The 21169-nt window shown below is 39.9% G+C and overlaps 1 protein-coding gene and 1 pseudogene across 1 annotated transcript; both read left to right on the top strand.

Moving 5' to 3' along the window:
• Window positions 1-21169, top strand: part of LOC148718002 (uncharacterized) — a 30815-nt pseudogene that overhangs the window by 3242 nt on the left and 6404 nt on the right.
• Window positions 16035-20173, top strand: LOC148718003 (uncharacterized). The gene has a single exon (XM_088743634.1). The coding sequence runs from the start codon at window positions 16035-16037 to the stop codon at window positions 18963-18965; it is 2931 nt and encodes a 976-aa protein (XP_088599760.1). The 3' UTR covers window positions 18966-20173.

Genomic DNA, 21169 nt, shown 5'->3' with positions numbered 1-21169 from the left:
CAAGGACTTTGTTGGCTTTGTTTACCACCACGTGAATATGATCACTCCATGATAGATCGAACGATATTGTAATACCGAGATCTTTGATATTTTTGACACTCTTTAGAATTTCACCGTTTGGATCAAGTGTATAGCTCCCTTTCGACTTATATTGTCTGTGCGTTATTCTCATTGTTTCACATTTATCGGGATTAAATTTCAACTGCCAGGTTTTACACCATTCAGTGAGTCGAAACAAGTCAGATTGTAGCACATACGTATCCTCAGGAATGTTTACTATCTCCCTACAGAGTTTAGTGTCGTCGGCGTACAATTTCACAGCGGAAGATACTCCAGTTGATATATCATTGACGTACATTATGAACAAGATGGGCCCTAAAAAATTGTTCCCTGAGGTACGCCTGATTTTACCTGAGTCCATGACGAATAGCTGCCGCGCAAAACAACACGTTGCGACCGACCAATTAAAACTGAAGCTTTGAAACCAATTGAGAAGAGGGCCGTCAATACCGTGTCTTTCTAATTTATGAAGCAGACGTCTGTGTGGAACACTGCCAAACGCTTTGGAGGAGTCTAACAGAAGTACATCCTTAGGATTTCTCTTGTTACGAGATTTTTCCCAGTCGTTAAAACAGGATAACAGCTGTGTAACCGTAGAGCGACCTTTCATGTACGCAAATTGATTCGGGTTGAAAATATTGGCTTCACCCCAAAACTCCATAATACGGTGTTTTACTATTTGTTCTGCTAGTTTACACACGATCGATGTTAGTGAAATCTGACGGTAATTGTTTCTGCAGTTTTTACTGCCCTTTTTGAACAAAGGTGTTATATCGGCGCATTTCCACTTGCTAGGTAATTGGCCAACAGCGAAGGACTTATTGATTAATGCACATATAGATGGAGAGAGCCGATACACATTCCCCCAAGATGAGCGGCGACAAACCGTCAGGCCCAGGGGAATGGTAAGCATTTAAATTCTTCAACAGCTTTTCAATCTTATTATAACAGAACAATAGATATTTAAGAGCTTAGAGGTGACAACATAATCAAAATTGGGAACGTTATATGTAGAAATGTCTAAATTAATGTATCCGTTCAAAGCTTTTTAAAAAAACAGTACATCAAAAAGAACTCGTCTATGCTCTAGAGACAGTAAAAATTAAGTTTAGAAATACGAACTTTATAGTCATCATCAGATTTGAGAATGAACTTTGTTGCACGTCGCTGTATTCTTTCCAATTTAGTAATACTTCGCAGTGAAAGGTGACCAAACAACAGACCCGTCTTTCAGCTGTGACCTAACCAGAGCGCAATATAGAGTTCTTAGTGTTGAAACATCCTTCAAATCTCTGCAATTCCTTCTTATGAAACCAAGCACTTTGTTCGCCTTACTGGAAATCTTATCTATGCGAGAGTTCTAGGACAGGTTGTGGTTAGTTAGCAAGCAAATATCTGAAAATTCAGCTGTAACGTCAAGGGTGGTACCACCCAGTTGTAGAGGAGCAAGAATAGGCGAGCGATTCTTGGTAATCCGCATTAACTTGCATTTCTTGGTATTGAAGCTCATATGATTTAGTCGACTCCAAGAAACCAGGTTATTTAGGTCATCTTGAAACGATGAATGATCGCATGGATGCTCAATGACCCTTGAGATTTTACAGTCTTCTATCTACATATAAAGCCACCAGACTTGTAGGAGAGACCTTATGAATGGACTGACCTCTTAACGATTCTTTCCTTACTGAGATGAAACGTGTCGTTCTCCCGCTCAGCTGCTTCACATTTCCTTTATATTATTTTATAGGGTTAAGCGTTACATCAAAACAACACCCATTAGCAGTAAGTTTATTTATTTCCCAGTCCATCACCTGTTTGCTACACTGAATATAGTACTACACAGTAAATCGTTAGATGTTTAGAAACCCTTTCCACCCTAATGCATGCATATTCTCTATACTGACCTCTGTACATTTTCTGTGCTACTGACAACGATTATTTGTGCAGTAGTCAAGAGATATTCTGAAAGGTGATACTTTCCTTTATTATCCAACTACACTCCGTAGAGTACAAATAACGCCATAGACGAGCACAAACATCACGAGGTATTTGTACTCAGAAAAACTTACTTAATTTATGATCACATATCTACCATAGAATTAGTCTGCACATAAAGAATTTAAAAGTAAACATTTGTGAAGAGCCTGGAATAAACAAGAAGTTTGAGTCCCTGTGAGTATTCCAACCTCAGCCAATTCCAATGTTTTCTCATCAAATCTATAACTCTAAATGTAATAATGATCAACCTTAGAGTATGAAATAACTAACCATCAAAAAAATGTTATTCTAGGTTTCATATGCTTACTTATTGTATGAGTGGAAGGGTAGGATAGGAAAATATTTGGCTAGAGGTCATAATGTGCAAAATGAGCCTCCTTGATCCACATGTTTTCTTGCCTAACTCGACCTAACTCAATTTCCAACCGTTTCCTCAAATAACTACAGTAGCTGCTTTTCATCTGTCTTCTTGAATTTGACTTCTCATAGAGCCGTATGCACGACCGTGAAGTATTGTTCACGACCATAAACGACCTTATTTGCTCCATTTTGTACAGTACTTATGCAAATCTATTTATTTTTTAAAATTTTTTCTTTGCAGTAAAAATACACTTCTGGCCCCTCGAGGCAGATGATAATTATATTTTTTACTAACCTGCTTAGCATTTCTGACCCAAAATGTGATGTGATCAAAAGCCACAAAAGACCCAACCTCCTGCTGAAAATAGAGAGATATATGTTTACACTCGAATAGAGATTCCCATTTGTTTAATTTAACAGAAAGACATGTAAAAGTTTTGAACGAAACGATGAGAAAGATTAAGCTAATGAAACACAATTACGATTACAACATCTATTTATAACTGCTTGGAGCTTACCTTCTCTCCTTTGTCAGTATAAGTAGTCCGTGAAGAGAAAAAGAATGAGTCAACATTTTTTCACTAAAAAACGACTAGATCGTGAAATACGAAATTATCACATGCAATTTTACTCGGGTTTTTTCACGGTTCTCCGTCCTCAGCTCACGTTGCAATCTGATTAAAGTATAACCCAGTGTTTTCCCTCAAACTCCAAAATATGGGCATCAAAAGGTCAGGCCCCCGACACGCCTATTTTGTCAGCATCTTGGGAAAAAAAGACAAAATGCAAAAACCAAAAAAAAATGAAAAGGAAAAAAGGAAAAGAAGTCAATTTGAGTTAGTTCGGCCTATGGCCTGTCTTTTCTCAAGGCCAAGTTCAATCGAAAAAATGGTCAAAACAGTGTCTTTTTTTTTTGCACCTATCACATGACGAATTGATACATCCACTCTTTTTTATTTTCGTTTTGATACGATTCCATAGGTTTTTATTTCAGATTTGATGAAATGATACAGATGATACAGATTCCACGACCTGTAAAAGCAACGATTCAAATTAGTCATACTCTCTGTTCTGACATTTGGGTTTTAAACGGTTCAGAGCCATCGAATCTTTCCAGTAGTGTAAATATGTAAATAAAAAAGTTCGGGACTCAATTAAGTTATGTTCAAAACTGAAATATTTCGATCTGGGGTCAAAATCGGTAGCGTGTTTGGAGCGGTAACGAATGAACAAAATTACTCTCTTCCAGGCTCTCACTCTGTGGGGAATGAGGACTAGCGGGGTCGGGGAAGCGCGCGAACGACATAAGCAAAGACAGCTGTTAAGCAAACGGCTGCTTTAGCTGACTCTCGCTTGTGATCACTCAGCTGCTTTTGCATTCAGTTTTACTGAACGAGACCTTAAACTGGCTTGGGAGAAATTGCGAGTAACGCTTGGGTGATGGAGCGGTTCACATACGTTCTTGGGTCCAAAATACTACGCACATCGCTATGGATAAGCGGCTTTTCATCGTACACCCTGGCCTTGCATTACTTCAGATATCAGTCGCAGGAGTGGATGAGAGGTCTGTGCAAAGTTCAACGCCGAGCCGTCAACGTGGGTCTTTTTACAGGTTTGCTGCTTGCGTCATGGGTCCTGTTCTTAGACGCCCATTATCAAGCTATGTTTGATTTAGAACACATTAGAAAAGCCCTTACTCATAAGTGTCTAAATCGGAAAGCTTCCAACGGTGTTTGGTATTCCCTTGTCACTTCCATATACTGGGGAATGTATTCGTCCATCGCTGTTTGCTACGTGTTTTTCTCTCTGTGCCTCGTGATAACGAACAATCTCACGAGAGGATACCATCGCCTCACTAAATGCACTGGGAATGTTCGAGATGCTGTAATAATGCACAAACAAGTGCTTGAACAAATTGAAGAAAAGATCAACTGCAGACGGGTCTGGTTTTTAGTTTAATCTTTTTTTTTTTACCTCCATCGCCACAACAATAGCAACAGGTAAAAAAAAAAGGAGTACGGGGAGGAGGTCAAGAAGAAAACATTAATGGGAGGTTAGGAGCTAAAAGGTACGTAATGCCCTTGCACTGCTTTCCTTTATTTATCTGTTTCCTTGGGAAGAATCCGTATTTTAACTTTAAGACTGAGCATTGCACAAAATTATTTGATGTTATTATATGGCTGTGTCTCACAAGGACTGGGAACTACCGAATTGACAAATTTGATCAGCTGGAATCAATGTTGAAAGCTAGATTTTCCCATCTAGACCGGCATCTAGACCGGTGAAGAAAAAAAAGGTACAAAGAATATAAAAAATTGGCATATAAGACACAGCCATATAATAAACATCTTATTAACCGAAGTAGGTCGGTCTGTATGGGAGAATCTTGACCTCGGTCGCTGGTACAGACCTCACTGCGTTCGGTCTGTACTGGCGAACTCGGACAAGATTCCCCCATACAGACCTCCTGCTCGGTTAATAACAACTAAATATTACGTGAAACGTGACAGTTAGTAAACCTGGAAGACATAAAAGTAGCTGTCACCTATTTATGTTTAATACCTGCTTCCTTCCTTACTCAATACCTGTTCGAGTTGTATTTTCTTTGTTATTCTGTGAAAGTTGAGTAATCAGAAAGCAAGGAAGAATATAATTTTCCACGCATGCGCATGGAAAAGATCAACTGCATACGGGTCTGGCTGCATACGGGTCTGTAAGTAGCTTTCCTCTACTTACTTGGATGGAATTTATTGATTTTTGTTAAAGTCTGAGAAGATTATCATAAAAGTTAAAGTTCTCCTACGCTTCCTTTTTTGACAGGAATATAATGAATTCCTCATTTACTGCAACTTAATCGTATCTGCTCTGATCAAAAGTAATTATGTGGGTTTGGTGTTTCAACTGCGACAAACAAAAATTTATTATCCGAAGTTTGCATTTGCTCAGCGAGAATGGGCTTCCGGCCGAGATAAACGATAGGACTGAGGACTAGAACGACTGCGAAACTGAGAAATATAGGCAGAGGATCATATTCGATTGACTTTTTGATGTGAGTAACCGGTGACGTTTGGTCGAAAGAAAGCAAACAGTCTGGTAGAGATGGCTTTCTTTATGGCAAGGCACCGATGTCTTAAGGTCGTGGTAAGTACTGCAAAGATGAATTTTTTTAGTGTGATATAAAAAGGAGTAACACCTTGATCATGGTTTGTTCAATGCAGTAACTTGGTGGAAGACATTTGTGATGTCGCGCTACGATAAAAACTGAAAAATACAGTCTACAAAGAGGAAGACAATCACAAACGAGGTCGGTCGAAAAGTTTCAACTTTCATTTAGAACATAAAGTATATTGTATCCGTTAATGAAATTGCGTAGTACCGGTGAGAGTAAAGTTGACTTGTTTAGAGTTACTCTCAGCTACTAAAGTCAACTGCCAAACGTGGTGCTGGTGAGCCAAGCTTATGCAGATCTTTAGAGAGAGAAACTTAAGGAGGAAATAATGAAATTAATAGTTTTTTTTCTTTTTCTGAAAGGAAGATATCGAGGGCTATTCAGCCATTTTCCCTGAACGATTAAATGTTCCAACTAAAGTGAACGCATCTCGGTTTTTGTACTTCAAACGGTTATGACGGATGAGCATGCAAAAATGGAACATTTTACTCTCTTTAACAGGGGACGTCAGGCCGCAGTGTGGGTAGCATTTTTCAAATGGGAGGGTTATAAGGGGGTTTTAGAGCTAGGCGTAATATTTGAATAGGAACTGATCAATTATCAAATGAGATCGAGAAAAAGTTCAAGAAGTGATGTTTCTTTACTTAAGAAAATTCATTATGTACAAGAGGTGAACGAATGACACTCACTTCGCAAAATTTTAAAACGAAGAGGAATTTATTTCCCTAATCTTACACCAGATAGCGAGGGTTAACTCTTCAGTTTTCACGCGACTTCGTAAAATTCAAAATGAAAATCGATAATCACGGAAGAATGAGTAAAGTTAAAACTCTGGGAGGAAGATATAGAGAGCTGCTCAGCAGTTTAGTCAGAATAATTAGGTGTTCGATGTTGAGTGATTGTATTTCGGGTTTGTACGTCAAACTTTTATAATCAAGCTAGATGGATTTGAGCATGTAAAAACAAGATATTTTACTCTGTTTTACAGAAAACATCAGGCTTCAGTGTTCATCGCTTTAAACGGTTGGATTTTCTTTACAAAAACGATCTTAATCCAACTGAAGTTTCTTTCTTGAGACGGTAAGCTATCTGTGCGTGGCAATCAACTTTGAATGTGGTAGAGCGCTGGTAGAGCGCTGGTAGAGCGCTCAATTGGTAGAGCGCTGCACTAGTATCGCAGAGGTCAGTGGTTCGAATCCCGTACAGGCCTGAAATTTTTTTCAGGTCTGATTTCCACTATTGCTCAAATAGTGCTTTACTGCGAAGGATCGTGCTCATATACGTCTCATAACCGCAGTTCACACATATGTTTCATATGTTTGTTGTTGTTTGATTTATCATCTACGGGTTTATATCGAATTAATTTGATGGCCTGCTCCCAGTTGGCTTGTTAGCTCAATTGGTAGAGCGCTGCACTAGTATCGCAGAGGTCAGTGGTTCGAATCCCGTACAGGCCTGAAATTTTTTTTTTTTCAGGTCTGATTTCCACTATTGCTCAAATAGTGCTTTACTGCGAAGGATCGTGCTCATATACGTTTGAATGTCTTCGTGAACTTTTCGTTTTCTACCCGGGGTGTGATTTGTATAATCGATGACAAGAATACTAATAAAAATAAGTGAATCTATTTCGGTTTTTGGGTGTCAGACGTTTTATCAGAAATTTGAGCTTCCAATATGAAAACATTTTTCTATTTTTAACTGGAAACGTCAGGCTTCAGTGTTCATCTCCTTGGAACGGTTGGATTTTCATTTCAAGGTCGATCACAGTACAACTGGAGCTTCTTTTTTGAAACGGTAAGCTATCTGTGCGTCATGATCGACACATTGTCTTCGTGAAAATTTTATTTCATAGTTAGTGTGATTGGATGATTAAGACAAATATATTAACAAAAAAATAAGTGAATGTATTTCGGTTTGGCACGTCAAACGTTAGAACAAATGACGGATTTGAGCTTCCAAAATGAACATTTTACTCTGTTTTACAGGAAACGTCAAGCCGTCAGTGATCATCTCTTTGGAACGGTTGGACTTTCAAGACAAGATCGACCACTGTACAACTGAAGCTTCTCTCTTTAAACGGTAAGCTATCTGTGCATAATTTGCTGAATATACTGTATAATTTACTGTATAATTGTCTTCGTGAACTTTTCATTTTCTAGCTGGTGTGATTTGCATGACCGAAGACAAAAAAAACTAACTGATGTAATCGAGATAAAAAACGGAGGAAGTCGATCGGTAATTTACTCGAAAATTATCTCATTATCACCGGTCATTACCCTTGAAGGCGTTAACTCTGGATGACTTAAACATGATACCAAGCAGATAACATTCGCTGTATCCAAAGTAATAAACCAACCTCGTTCCCAGGTCTCTCATCTTCCCGTCCCCTGGAGCGAGCGAGGAGAAACCCTGGTTTAGGCTGGTCACGTGTTTAGACAGCAAAAAAATTCCATAGGGACGAGTCGTTTGTTTGCTCGATTTTTGCCTCATATCCTTTGTCATCTTCAAATCGACGCTATCGTTGTTCAGGTCGCAACGTTTTATAGCAGCCTTCAAGTGGCTATATCTCGGAGTTGGTATTGTAACGTTAATTTAAAACCCAAACAAGTCCAGTGTTTAGAAGCGATATATTCGGGCAGAGATGTGGTGGCCGTTTTTAATACCGACGGGATACGGCAAATCTTTGATTTTTCACTCTTCTTCGAGAAGTTAAACAGTCAACGACCTGTACCTTCCTTGTCATTTCGTCCAGTTGTTTATGTTGTTTCGCCTTTGAATACCTTTATTAAAGATCTAATAAGAACGAGCACCGTTACGATAAAACTCTGCCTTTCACTGATCACCGTTTTGAAAGAAATAAAAATTTTTTCAAGCGTCTTTTCAAGGCCTACATAATAGATGTGGAAAAAATTTTTCTTGTCTCAACGGCGGCCATAAATGTCCTCGGCGGCGGCGAGTGATGCGCGATTTCCCTTCGCATAGATGTTCTTCGAGCAAGATACGTCTCCAACTGATTTACAAAGCCTGCAACAACTGATATTTACCGTAGTGGAAGACTTACGGATCTTTTCGGGCGTCTGCTGAATATTCTCAGTTGACATTCGGTTCGAAGCGCTTCACGTGTAGCTTGTTTTTATTGCCAATAAGCTACGCTCGCCAGTGGACTAAGTGGAGAGAAAATCCCACTTATCTGCCCCTCCCTCAAACCGCTAATTTGAAATCTCCTAAAATCTGGGAGACACGTGACAAGCCTAAACCCGAGTCTCTCCTCGCTCGCTCCAAGGGGCGGGAAGATGAGAAACCCTGGGAACGAGGTTGAGTAATAAACAAGAATTGATACTTCCGTTTTTTGGGAGGGGAGAGAGGGGGAAATGATCCTAAACCTACTTTACGTTATAGGATTCGTGGGCCTGTAAAAAACTCTCCTCAAAACTAACAACAGTCATTTCCCCAGGTCAAACGTTTGCATTTCCTTTTTGCTTTGAAACTCGCAATTCGAGAGCGCTAACAGCGAGCAATCATCCGAATAATGTTTAAATTCTATATGGCTGAGTTCGTCCTTTCATTTGAAACTTATGAAACAATTGCAATTAAAAAAAAACATTTAAACACGACTAGCTTTTCGTATTCATGTCAAAATTTTCTGATTTTTCGGAAATAGCAAAATTTTCACTTTCTAAGGGTACACGACTAATTGAGAATGCTGGTTGACTATTATGAAAGTACATTACATCTTCAGTAAGTGGTATGGTATGGTTTGTTATCCATGTAATACAATAAATACGTCATAGCTTATGCACTATTTATCTTTCTTATTTAACATGAAAAACAAAGAGAAGATAAACTGAATGATTCATAGTACGCTTGGTCTGGTTAGTCAATTCAGTTTCCAAGCGGATGCCTTATCAGGTTATATTTATGTCCTAAAAGCGATAGAACACATTTTTCCGGGCTCTTTAACGTGATAACGCCGCACGGGATGTTGGGAGATCACTGAAATATATTGATTAGGAACTCACTGATTGTCAAGTAAGATTCATTATAATTTATGCGAGATTTGCAGATGACAGCGAGGGTTGAACTCCACAGCTTTCATCCGAAATCATAAAATGCAAAATAAAAATCCAATATCACGGAAGTTTGAATAAAATCCTATCTCTGGAAGAAAGATATGGAGAACCATACAGCAGTTTACTAAGAATAATCAAGTGTTCCAACAAAAGTAAATGAGTTTCGGTATTGTAGGTCACAACGTGTATATATTAAATCAGCAATGACGGATTTGAGCATGCAAAATTGAGAAATTTTACTCTGTTTTACAGGGAACGTCAGGCTTTAGAGTTCATCAATTTAGAACGGCTGGATCTTCATCACAAGATCGATCACAGTACAACTGAAGCTTTTATCTTTAAATGGTAAGCTATCTATGCGTGATAATCAGCTCGTTCTCTTCTTGAACCTTTCGTTTTCTAAAAGATGTGATTTGCATGATCAAAAACAAAAATACTAACTTATATAACAGATCAGAAAAAACGGACGGAGTTCATTGGTAATTTGCTCTAAAATAACCACGTCACTGGTCTTTACACCTGAAGGCGTTAACTCCAGACGACTAATATGTGGCACCAAGCAGCCTCCCCCATAACCAATACATAACGAGGACAATTTTTGCGGGAATATGACGTCCCCTGAGCCGTCGGATCAATCTTAGACGTTTTAGTATTTAGCAGTGTTGAGATTTTTTCGACTCGGGCCGTGTTTTGACAATCCCGTTGAGCTAATCAAAATACAAACAAATGGTAAAAAACTCAGCAATATTGCACACCAAAACGTCTAATAAGAACCTAGTGTCCAAATATGGCGCGCTATTTGTATGCGATTCGCACGTTATTTGTGCATTCCTTAACGTAGTTAAATAATAATGAACTGCTTGTACATGGTTGATAGGAGAAAATTTTTGCGGAGGAATATGGCGAAAGTTGCTGTACTTTGCTCCTCGGTAGGGAACCAAAGTCACGTCCTCAAACGGTGATCACCTGTAAATCTCTGCCCGAAACCTGGGGGTAGTTGTCACTCACCAGTGGGAAACCTAAGACGTAAAAAATGACATGGGATGCTTGTCAATTATCTTAATGCTTCACAGTAACTGAAATCACTGGCTACATGCATTTAATGAGTTTGATTTATTTTTTTAAAATGGTGTGACAAAACAATCACCAATATTGTGGACACATCGCAACTTTTGTTCCATTTGTAGAGATCATTATTTGTTCATTACCAATCGCTTTTATTCCCTTTTTTCCAGGTAAATGCATCATCCAAGCACTAACTTTGTTTTCATCAACGTGAACGCTGGATGTTTCTGACTTTATAAATTGTAAGTTATTTGTTTAGGATTACTTGTGGGTCTTTTGTTTTTAAGTGGCAAACCTAACTGAACTAGATTGAAAAAGTCTACAAATTCACTGGCTTGTATACGCAACACGTCAGCGTTGCAGACTACAATATTGAGTAGTCTTCTATAACGGCTATTTTAGCGCTGACCTGTTGTGTCTACAAGCCAGTGAAATACAACAAACAGCTATTAGAGCTCATCACAAACAGTCCTTCCAGCTACTTTTTGCGGTTCTTCTCTTAACTCCATCTGATTTATTTGTCGAAATACCATCTTATTTACAAATACATTTACATGTACTGCGAACAAGGACAGTTGTCTTTAATCTAGTCTGAGCGAACACAACATTTGAGCGCGCATGTAATATGACTACCATTTACTACCAGCTCACTCAAAATTACGCCTTCCCTGATCTCTTCGAAAAATTCCCAAAACTCTAGGTTCGAACTGTTTTTTTTTTTTTTTACGCTAAATGGTGAAATAAACTATTCTTTGACGGTTGAACACATTGAGACCCTCACGAAATTGTTCTCCCACCCATTCTTCACAACTGAATTTTTCCAGTTCTTTTGGACTTTTCCCGAGAGTTCGACCAGTTGCACTGTTTTCCTCCTTGAAGTTTATTTTCAAATTCGCCACCCCGCTCAAACGAATATAAAACATTTATCATTCAATAAGCAACCACAATTGGGGCGTGTCAACACGAGCCATATGCGACCCTCTTCATTATACCTTCATCATCAAAATGGATCGGAATGACACAACAAACAGAATGAAAACTCAGAAATGTAAAAGATGTAGCAAGAAAAACTACCCAACAAAACAATCTAAACTATGTTCGTATAACAATGATTCCGTAAACGAGCCAAAACTTTCAAATAGCAGCATGCAAAAACTACGTCTAAAAGAAACTGATAACCCCAAGTCGTAAGACGCGAATGAATCTAAGTGACAACAACTCTAATATGTATAACCTACCGCTAATGAAGCATTTGTAACAACATACCATGTAACACCCCAAAGAGAGGGCTACATAACCCATGATAAATACATTTGGCAGAAAACAAACAGCGGAGCGTTGTTTTCGCTCCATAACCATAACCATTACGCGACCTAAGATTCAAGGTAAATTGCGCGGGAAAATACGGTTTACGATACATCCAAAGTACAAACGACTGCAATATTTTACCTTCTTTTAAGGCCATTCTCGCTTACAATGAGGTTTCTAGGATAGGTTTCCAAGTCTTTAGGTTTTTTCAGCACTCCTATTTTTAACGTTTCATTAGTCTCCTTGAGCGTTTTCTTCGTCCGTATTCCTTCGCCTTGGCTTGGTATTTTTTCAGTATTTATTTCCTGGAATTTTGGTTTCTGACATTCCTTACTTAGCATAGAGGGGGGCTAATATCGGGGGGAAGGGAGCTTATAACCGGATGAATGTTTTTTGTTTGCAAGTAGATGGGCCTATAACCTTATATGGGCCTATAACCTTATATGAGCCTATAACCTTATATGGGCCTATAACCAGGAGTGCTGATAGGCGGGCGGAATTTTACGATATTCTTTTCCATGCATCTCTTAGCCGATAATGTGTTCCTCATTTGAAGGAACTCGTCTGAGCTCAAAGAATCTTCTATGGAACTTATTTCTTTCTTTTATGCAAGGGTTCTCCGCATTTTTTTGTACCTCTTAAACCGTCCTTCTCTATCTGAAAGACAACAATAAAATCTTAACCAAAGTAATCTAATCAAGTTTGTAAACAAACATCAAGTGATTTGAAAAATCTGATAACCAGAAAGCGGAAACTAAACAAGAGAAGTTGATATACGTTAAGTGTACCGACTAATAGAGGGGTAAACCACTTTTTAGGGAGAGTAAAGTTCGCTGTCTTTTATCTGAGATATTACGGGAAATGGAATACGTGCACAAAAACGATACCAATTGACATTACGTCGCCACATAAAAGACGAGGTCAAATTGCCTATGTTGTTGTCTAATTTGACCATATTTACTGAAATTAGCCAATCAGCAAACAGTTGGTGAGAAATTGAAGAAGTATTCATATTTTCAGTATATTATTCCCTATTGCCGATCTTCAATTTTATAAGCTATGAAGTTCTGGATATTGAAATACTGCAAACTCAGTGCCTTTTCCCTTACTTGGGGGTGGGCTTTTACCCGTCCCACCTCCAACTAAGGGAAAAGGCCCTGGAACCGAGGTTGGAAATACTGTTTAAGTATTGACTTAAACTTCTTACGCAAACGGGGAAAACATGAACGTAGGTCAAACTTCAGTGGCTTTAACACGATTCCAGAGATCATACCCAGATCCCTGAAATAGTTTCAAACCAATGGCCCCTCTTGCAGCCATCAGATACTGTAGCTAGAGCTATTGAAAAGTGAAAAATCCGGCAAACGCTAAATTTGGTCTCAGTAGCACTTTAAGAGCCACTGACCATAAATATCGAGAATCCGCCGACAGTTGCAAGATTTCGTAATTCATTTCATTTTTTCTAAAGGACCCTTTTAGTGAATCTTTTTCGAAAATTGTATCAAAAAGTTCGATCGCGCTTTTCTTCCCCGAAAAATCAAAAAGTTCAAAATACACCCGGATGGCCATTGTCCGCCACGTAAAGCAATGAAAAAAATTATGCAACTTCGGTAACTTCGTACGCTAAAAAGCGATGCAATCCCGCTTATTAATTTTGTGTGCTAGCAGAGGCTCCTTTAATCTCTTGGAAAATATTAATTTCTGGCTATGTTGTCGCGTTAAGTCTGAATAGTGACTCGTCGGCGTTGAAATAGAGTACTTCGCGTCTTTTTCGCAGAGGTAAAATAAAGGTCAACTTCAATGGCCTATAAATAGGTATGCCATATACATTTACTGATCATAATATACATCCTGTCAAAGCTTTATCCTTGTATTTTCATTCCTCCAATTCTCTGTATTCGTCCGGCATTAGCGGCGCGTCCATGTTTAAAAGAGTTTGGGTTTTTGTCTTAAAATGCAAGGCATATCGCTGAACAGCTGTCACGACCCATTTAAAAGCCTTTAAAATGGTCCGTTACGATATATTTACAAATTAAAATATACATCATCTTTAAGCTTTATCCTTGAAGTTTAATTCCTCAAAGTATCTTTCTTGGCCCGCCATAGGCGGCGCGTCCAGCTTGAAAAGAGTTCGGGCTAAAATGACAAAAATTGTATTGCGATCCGTTGAACGGCTGTCACGGAAGGGGTCAAGGCCAATCTTTTAGCTTGGCCAGTAATGTAGCCAGGAATGAACCAAATACGAGACCTCTTCCTTTACGAGACTATTCAGACTTCCTATTTTCTAAGAGATAAAAGGAACGTCTGCTAGCACACAAAGTTAAAAAGCAGGATTGCATCGCGTTGTAACCGTACGAAGTTGCCGAAGATGCGTAATTTTTCATTAGGGAGCTTTAGCAACGACGACGGCGACGGCGACGGCAACGAGAACGGCAGAAAACAATAGGCTTAATGAGCAAAAACAATCGCCCTGCAGGTCCGTTTAACATTTTGGTACATTTCTTTGCCGCTCTCGGCAAGACAACATTGTGAAATAACCAAACTTTAGGTTTTCTCGAGAACGTGAGCGCATGACGGTTAATTTTTCTTTCTTTTTCCTTACTTTAGCGCCATTCGTAGTGATATAGTCCCTGAATAATTCGCCAGCATTTTCCAAGTAAAACACATCGGAATAACCTCGAAAGAGTTAAAAAAACCAAAAGTTAGAAATTGACACGACGTTGCTAAAGCTCCCCATTGCTTTACGGGGGAAGGGAGGAAGAGAATGGCCATCTGGGCGTAGTTTGAACTTTTCGATTTTAAATTATTCGCCTCAGATGTGTAGTAGTTAACTCTCCGCATTTTTTTTCTCAATAACAGCGAAGAGACCTGTGATGGACAACACAGGAGAAGATTTTGTCACGTTAGCTATCAACATAGGTTTAGCTGTCGCCACTTTCCTTCTCAACACTGGTTTCGTTAGAAGAGCCATCCTATTCTGCGAAGAATGTTCAGTTCTACTAAACAATGGAAATTTAAGCAAGAAAAGTCCAGTTTCGAAATTACTTCATAAAAGCATTTTAAATTTAAGGAGAAAGGTGGTGTCCAAAGTATTACTCTTGTCTCAGGACTCTGATGACAACTTCCATAAAGGTTGCCTAAATTTAGTTCTTGGTAGAATACTTCGAGCTCAAAACAATCTTAAGGAGGCAATAAAATTTTATGAGACGGCAAAAAACATCATGAAAGCATCTGGCAATGTAAAAGAAGAAGCAAAATGCTACAACGAACTGGGAACATTATTCAAGTCGCTTAGTCAACATAACAAGGCCCGAGAGTATCTGGAGAAAGCACTCGCTATCAAAAAAGCTGTTGGCGACAGATATGGAGAAGCAACAAGCTACGCAAACTTAGGAACATTGTTCCGATCGCTTGGTCAATACTACAAGGCCCGAGAGTATCTGGAGAAAGCACTCGCTATCAAAAGAGCTGTTGGCGACAGAGATGGAGAAGCAACAATCTACGAAAACTTAGGAACATTGTTCATGTCGCTTGGTCAGTATGACAAGGCCCGAGAGTATCTGGAGAAAGCACTCGCTATCAAAAGAGCTGTTGGCGACAGAGATGGAGAAGCAACAATCTACGGAAGCTTAGGAACATTGTTCATGTCGCTTGGTCAATATGACAAGGCCCGAGAGTATCTGGAGAAAGCACTCGCTATCAAAACAGCTGTTGGCAACAGAGATGGAGAAGCAGCAAACTACGGAAACTTAGGAATATTGTTCCGATCGCTTGGTCAATACGACAAGGCCCGAAAGTATCTGGAGAAAGCACTCGCTATCAAAAAAGCTGTTGGCGACAGAGATGGAGAAGCAACAATCTACGCAAACTTAGGAATATTGTTCATAGCGCTTGGTCAATATGGCAAGGCCCGAGAGTATCTGGAGAAAGCACTCGCTATTAAAAAAGCTGTTGGCGACAGAGATGGAGAAGCAACAATCTACGGAAACTTAGCAACATTGTTCATGTCGCTTGGTCCATACGACAAGGCCCGAGAGTATCTGGAGAAAGCACTCGCTATCAAAAGAGCTGTTGGCGACAGAAATGGAGAAGCAGCAAACTACGGAAACTTAGGAACGTTGTTCCGATCGCTTGGTCAATACGACAAGGCCCGAGAGTATCTGGAGAAAGCACTCGCTATCAAAAAGGCTGTTGGCGACAGAGATGGAGAAGCAGCAAGCTACGGAAACTTAGGAACGTTGTTCATATCGCTTAGTCAATACGACAAGGCCCGAGAGTATCTGGAGAAAGCACTCGCTATCAAAAAAGCTGTTGGCGACAGAGATGGAGAAGCAACAAGCTACGGAAACTTAGGAACGTTGTTCATATCGCTTAGTCAATACGACAAGGCCCGAGAGTATCTGGAGAAAGCACTCGCTATCAAAAAAGCTGTTGGCGACAGAGATGGAGAAGCAGCAATCTACGCAAACTTAGGAACATTGTTCCAATCGCTTGGTCAATACGACAAGGCCCGAGAGTATCTGGAGAAAGCACTCGCTATCAAAACAGCTGTTGGCGACAGAAATGGAGAAGCAACAATCTACGGAAACTTAGGAACGTTGTTCCGATCGCTTGGTCAATACGACAAGGCCCGAGAGTATCTGGAGAAAGCACTCGCTATCAAAACAGCTGTTGGCGACAGAGATGGAGAAGCAGCAAACTACGGAAACATAGGTACGTTGTTCCGATCGCTTGGTCAATACGACAAGGCCCGAGAGTATCTGGAGAAAGCACTCGCTATCAATAAAGCTGTTGGCGACAGAGATGGAGAAGCTGCAAGCTACGGAAACTTAGGAACGTTGTTCATATCGCTTAGTCAATACGACAAGGCCCGGGAGTATCTGGAGAAAGCACTCGCTATCAAAGAAGCTGTTGGCGACAGAGATGGAGAAGCAACAATCTACGGAAACTTAGGAACGTTGTTCACATGGCTTGGTCAATACGACAAGGCCCGAGAGTACCTGGAGAAAGCACTCGCTATCAGAAAAGCTGTTGGCGGCAGAGATGGAGAAGCAGACATCTACGGAAACTTATCGCAACTTTATTTGTCTCTTGGTAAATTTGGGGAGGCCGACAAATGTCTTGAAAGAGCAATGGCAATTAGAGGGAAAGACGGTGACCGAATAGGAGAAACGAATGATTTAACAAATCTTGGAATAATCGCTCATCAGCGGGGTTTGTATGAGAAGTCTAAGGAATATCACGAAAGAGCACTTTCAATTTCGATAGAGGCTGGCAGCAGACTAGGAGAGGTAGTCAGTTACGCACACTTGGGATCATGTTTCCACTCCATTGGTAAATATGACATGGCCGAAAAATACTCCAGGAAGGCTCTCCGACTCAGTAGAGATATTAAGGACATTTTTATGGAGTTCAAATGCCTTCGTTTCCTAACGATGTTGAAAGTATCAGAAGTTGATTTTAAAGCCGCGTTTTCGTACCTGTTTCAAAGCATTGAAAAGTTCGACACTTTACGAAGTTCCCTTAAAGAAAACGATCAGCTTAAAACGTCACTTTTAGAGAAGCACGGTACCTTTCCCTACAAGATGCTCAGTCAGTTGCTTTCTTCCGGTGCGAAGCCCGAAGACGCTCTTTATGTCGAGGAACTAAGACGGGCAAGAGGCTTGGCCGACTTGATGGCGACTCAATACTCTTTAAAAGAGCAGATTACAGGCAGTCCAGAAACGTGGTGTGGCATTCAGAATGTTATTCCAAGAGAAGGAGACTGTGCATGCTTGTATATTTCGATTGATGAAGAATCTGTTCGGTTTTGGGTTTTCAAAGCAACGAGAGCCATTCTTTTTTTAAAAAGAAAAGTGAATCTTCGCCCAAGCGAGGTGACTGGACTAGTCCCTTCCTTAGATGAGTTTTTCTCAAGAAGTTTCCTTGGCATTTTACCCGAAGAGAAATGCGAAGATCGATCGTTTGACGATACCGAGTCAATGTCGCTTGTCCATGAAAATTGCGCCCTGATGCGTGACGACGATGCTGTTAAAGTTATTAAAGCGAATCTTCACTTATGCCACAAGATAATCATCGCTCCTGTGGCTGATTTACTGAAGGAGTCCGAGGTCATAATTGTCCCCGATTCCTGTATGTACCAAGTTCCATTTGCAGCCTTACGTGAAGAAGGAGGCAAGTATTTCTCGGAGACGGCTAGGATCCGTATCGTTCCCTCTTTAACGACTCTCAAGATTATTCAGGAGAGCCCCCCAGAGTATCACGGTCAGGCCGGGGCATTGATAGTAGGTGACCCTGAGGTTGGAGAGGTGATTTACAACGGAAGACGCAGGACAATAGCACCATTGCCATGTGCAAGAAATGAGGCAGAGATGATTGGAAGACTTCTTGGCGTAACACCTCTGACTGCAGACCATGCAACAAAGGAGGCTGTACTTCAAGCGATTAACTCAGTGAGTCTAATTCATCTTGCTGCACATGGAGATGCCGAAAGAGGAGAGATTCTTCTTTCTCCTAAGCGCTCAACACCCTTTATTCCACGAGAAGAAGCCTACCTTTTGACGATGGCGGACATCTCACAAACTAAGCTGCGAGCTAAACTGGTGGTACTTAGCTGTTGTCACAGTGCTCGTGGACAGATTAGAGCTGAGGGAGTTATTGGAATCGCTCGAGCGTTCATAGGATCCGGTGCTCGCTCAGTGTTGGCGGCACGATGGGCCTTGGATGACAGAGCCACAGAGAAATTCATGGGTTGTTTTTACGAACATTTGTTCCGTGGTGAAAGTGCCAGTGAATCTCTTTACGAGGCCAGAAAGTGGATGAGGAATAACGGCTTTGAAGACATTTCTAAGTGGGCCTCGTTCATGCTAATTGGCGACAACGTGAGTTTTGATTTTGGAAAGTGGCCAAAGTCTACTACACCTAAAGAGCCATGAGTCAAGTAAACTCTGTGCATCAGAAGGTACTGGGACTGAGGAAAGCTTGTTTATTTCAATCGCCCCCTTTCCTTAATTGAAAATGACTCCATTTGTGAAAGAGATCTTCGAGATAAACTGGTGGTAATCCGCCATTGTCGCGAGCATCTCGTCAAAGAGTTTGTAATATATAACATGGAACAGAACAGTTTATAATGCAGAGTTGAAATTTGACAGAGAACAAACTTTAAGAACTTTATTTTTCGAAAAGCGAATTGTTAAGCAGTCAAAATAAGCAAAATTTCCTAAATTGTCTTTTCGACAGCTATTAGTCAATGAAGCCAAGAAAATTGAAAGTAAATTATTTCCTTAAGTGATGCCTATGATTGCCTAAGCACACATTGGGTACTTTTTTCGAAAGATATTTTTGTAACACCAAACATATTTGAAATTTTTTGTAATTTTTTTGACAAGGTATCATATGGCACGTCAAGTATGATAAAAAAGTTTTCCCCATTGGAGTATCATTATGTAAAGTTTTTATGGTTTTTCTTTTGGAAGGAAATACGTAATGATATTTTAGATTTTTTTTTTTTAAGTGCCTTCCGTACTCGATTTATTTACTACTATCTTTTAGATTTGACGGAATTAAATCTTCGGGGAATAAATTTTTTTTCGAGCAATAAAGGTTTAAGATACTAGTTAGAGAAGCAGCTTAAAATTCAGTCATATCAAACTCACGGGGTACAAATAGTCTCTTACTGAACTTCGTGACCACGCCCACTTCATCGGCCGACTCAAATCGAGTGCGATTTTTGGATGTTATATCATCTTGATAAAAAGGCTGATAGTTTCGAAAGAAACTGTTTGGGGCTGCGTCGGTGGGAGTAACGAAATAATTTGGATATATCAACAAAGTTGAAATTATGGTAAATTGGCCACCGTAATGATTACAAAAGCTGACGTTTCGAGCGTTAGCCCTTCGTCGGAGCTGACGAGCCCTTCATCTTGCCGACTCTCCGTATAAAAAGTTAACAATGTACCACCGAAATATTGAACTATAATATCATGGCTTTCCATTTTATTTATTTTCGTACTACAAAGTAGAGTTTTTCCCTCGTCATTTTCACCTTTTCCCGAGCGGGTCCGTCAAAATTAAGAAGGCGTTCGTGGTCAAAACAAGACCAAGCAAGGAGTCTTGGGCGATTTCTCTTTTACGCAAGCGCTAATTGAAAATATACCATCAAAATCAAAGAGAGGAACAAATTTCCTTTGTTTTGATATGTAATTTGTCGAACAAGGAGCAGATTGAACCTCGTCAAATGGCTAGTCAAAACAGCCACACCTTCCTCCTTTTGCTCGTTTCCTGTTTTATAAGCGTGAAAGCAGTGGGAGAAGAATCGGGTAGCTCGGAAAGCGCTTCGGGTATTAATTTACCATCGTTTAGTTACGAGATAAACAAATAAGATTTGTAAAGTTATTTTCCGAAAGAGTCGGAATAAATACATTTTTTCAGGTTAGATTGCTGTTTTTACCCTAAACGTCGTCCAATAAATTTTTCTTGCAGCCTACTAATCTATACAACTTCGAGGGAAAATATTCAGATGCTTCACCGTCCCCGAAGGGTCTCCACTCATCGAGGCGTGTACTGTAGCCAATGTAGTGAATTTTCAGTCTCTGGTTGGGTTTGTCAACCTCCGTGACCTCAACTTCATACAATTTTGTATCTTTTCTCTGTGAAATGAGCTTTTTAACATAGGTGTATGCTGAGTATTCGTTGCAGAATCACTTTGGTTCTCTTATCTCTCTCTTTGGCTTGTCCGCCATTTTGAAAATTTGCTCAGGAGGGCATCTGGGTTAGCGGCCGCGCCAGGCTGGAACCGACAAAAACAAATGTCCATCGCAGTGGGGAAACAGTTTGATATGAATGTTCGGATTACAGAGAGAACTTCTAAGGTTGTAAAGGGACTTAACAAATTGATTTCGTGCATGTACCCGTTACCAGGGAAACTTGAGTAACACAATTTCAACTGGGCTTTTTTTAGATTTCAATTTTGTCTTAACTTTTCTCCTAGACCCATTTTTTGCTGTAATTGATATGCATTGAAAGAAGAAAGTAAATAAAAATACAAGTTTTAGTTTTTTCTCAGGGTATGTTTTCTCGTTTCTTCTTCACCCAAGTTAGCAATTTCATTCCCTTACCCAGTCCTTTTCCGATTCATTGT

The sequence above is a fragment of the Stylophora pistillata genome, chromosome 13, assembly GCF_964205215.1.
Source record: "Stylophora pistillata chromosome 13, jaStyPist1.2, whole genome shotgun sequence".
Classification (NCBI taxonomy): domain Eukaryota; kingdom Metazoa; phylum Cnidaria; class Anthozoa; order Scleractinia; family Pocilloporidae; genus Stylophora; species Stylophora pistillata.
The sequence above is the reverse complement of the archived record's forward strand: the minus strand, read 5'-3'. Positions and strand labels throughout refer to the sequence as shown.

What these genes read in the sequence shown, in the direction of transcription:
- LOC148718003 (XM_088743634.1), top strand. Translation starts at nt 16,035, where the DNA reads ATGTCGCTTGGTCCATACGACAAGGCCCGAGAGTATCTGGAGAAAGCA.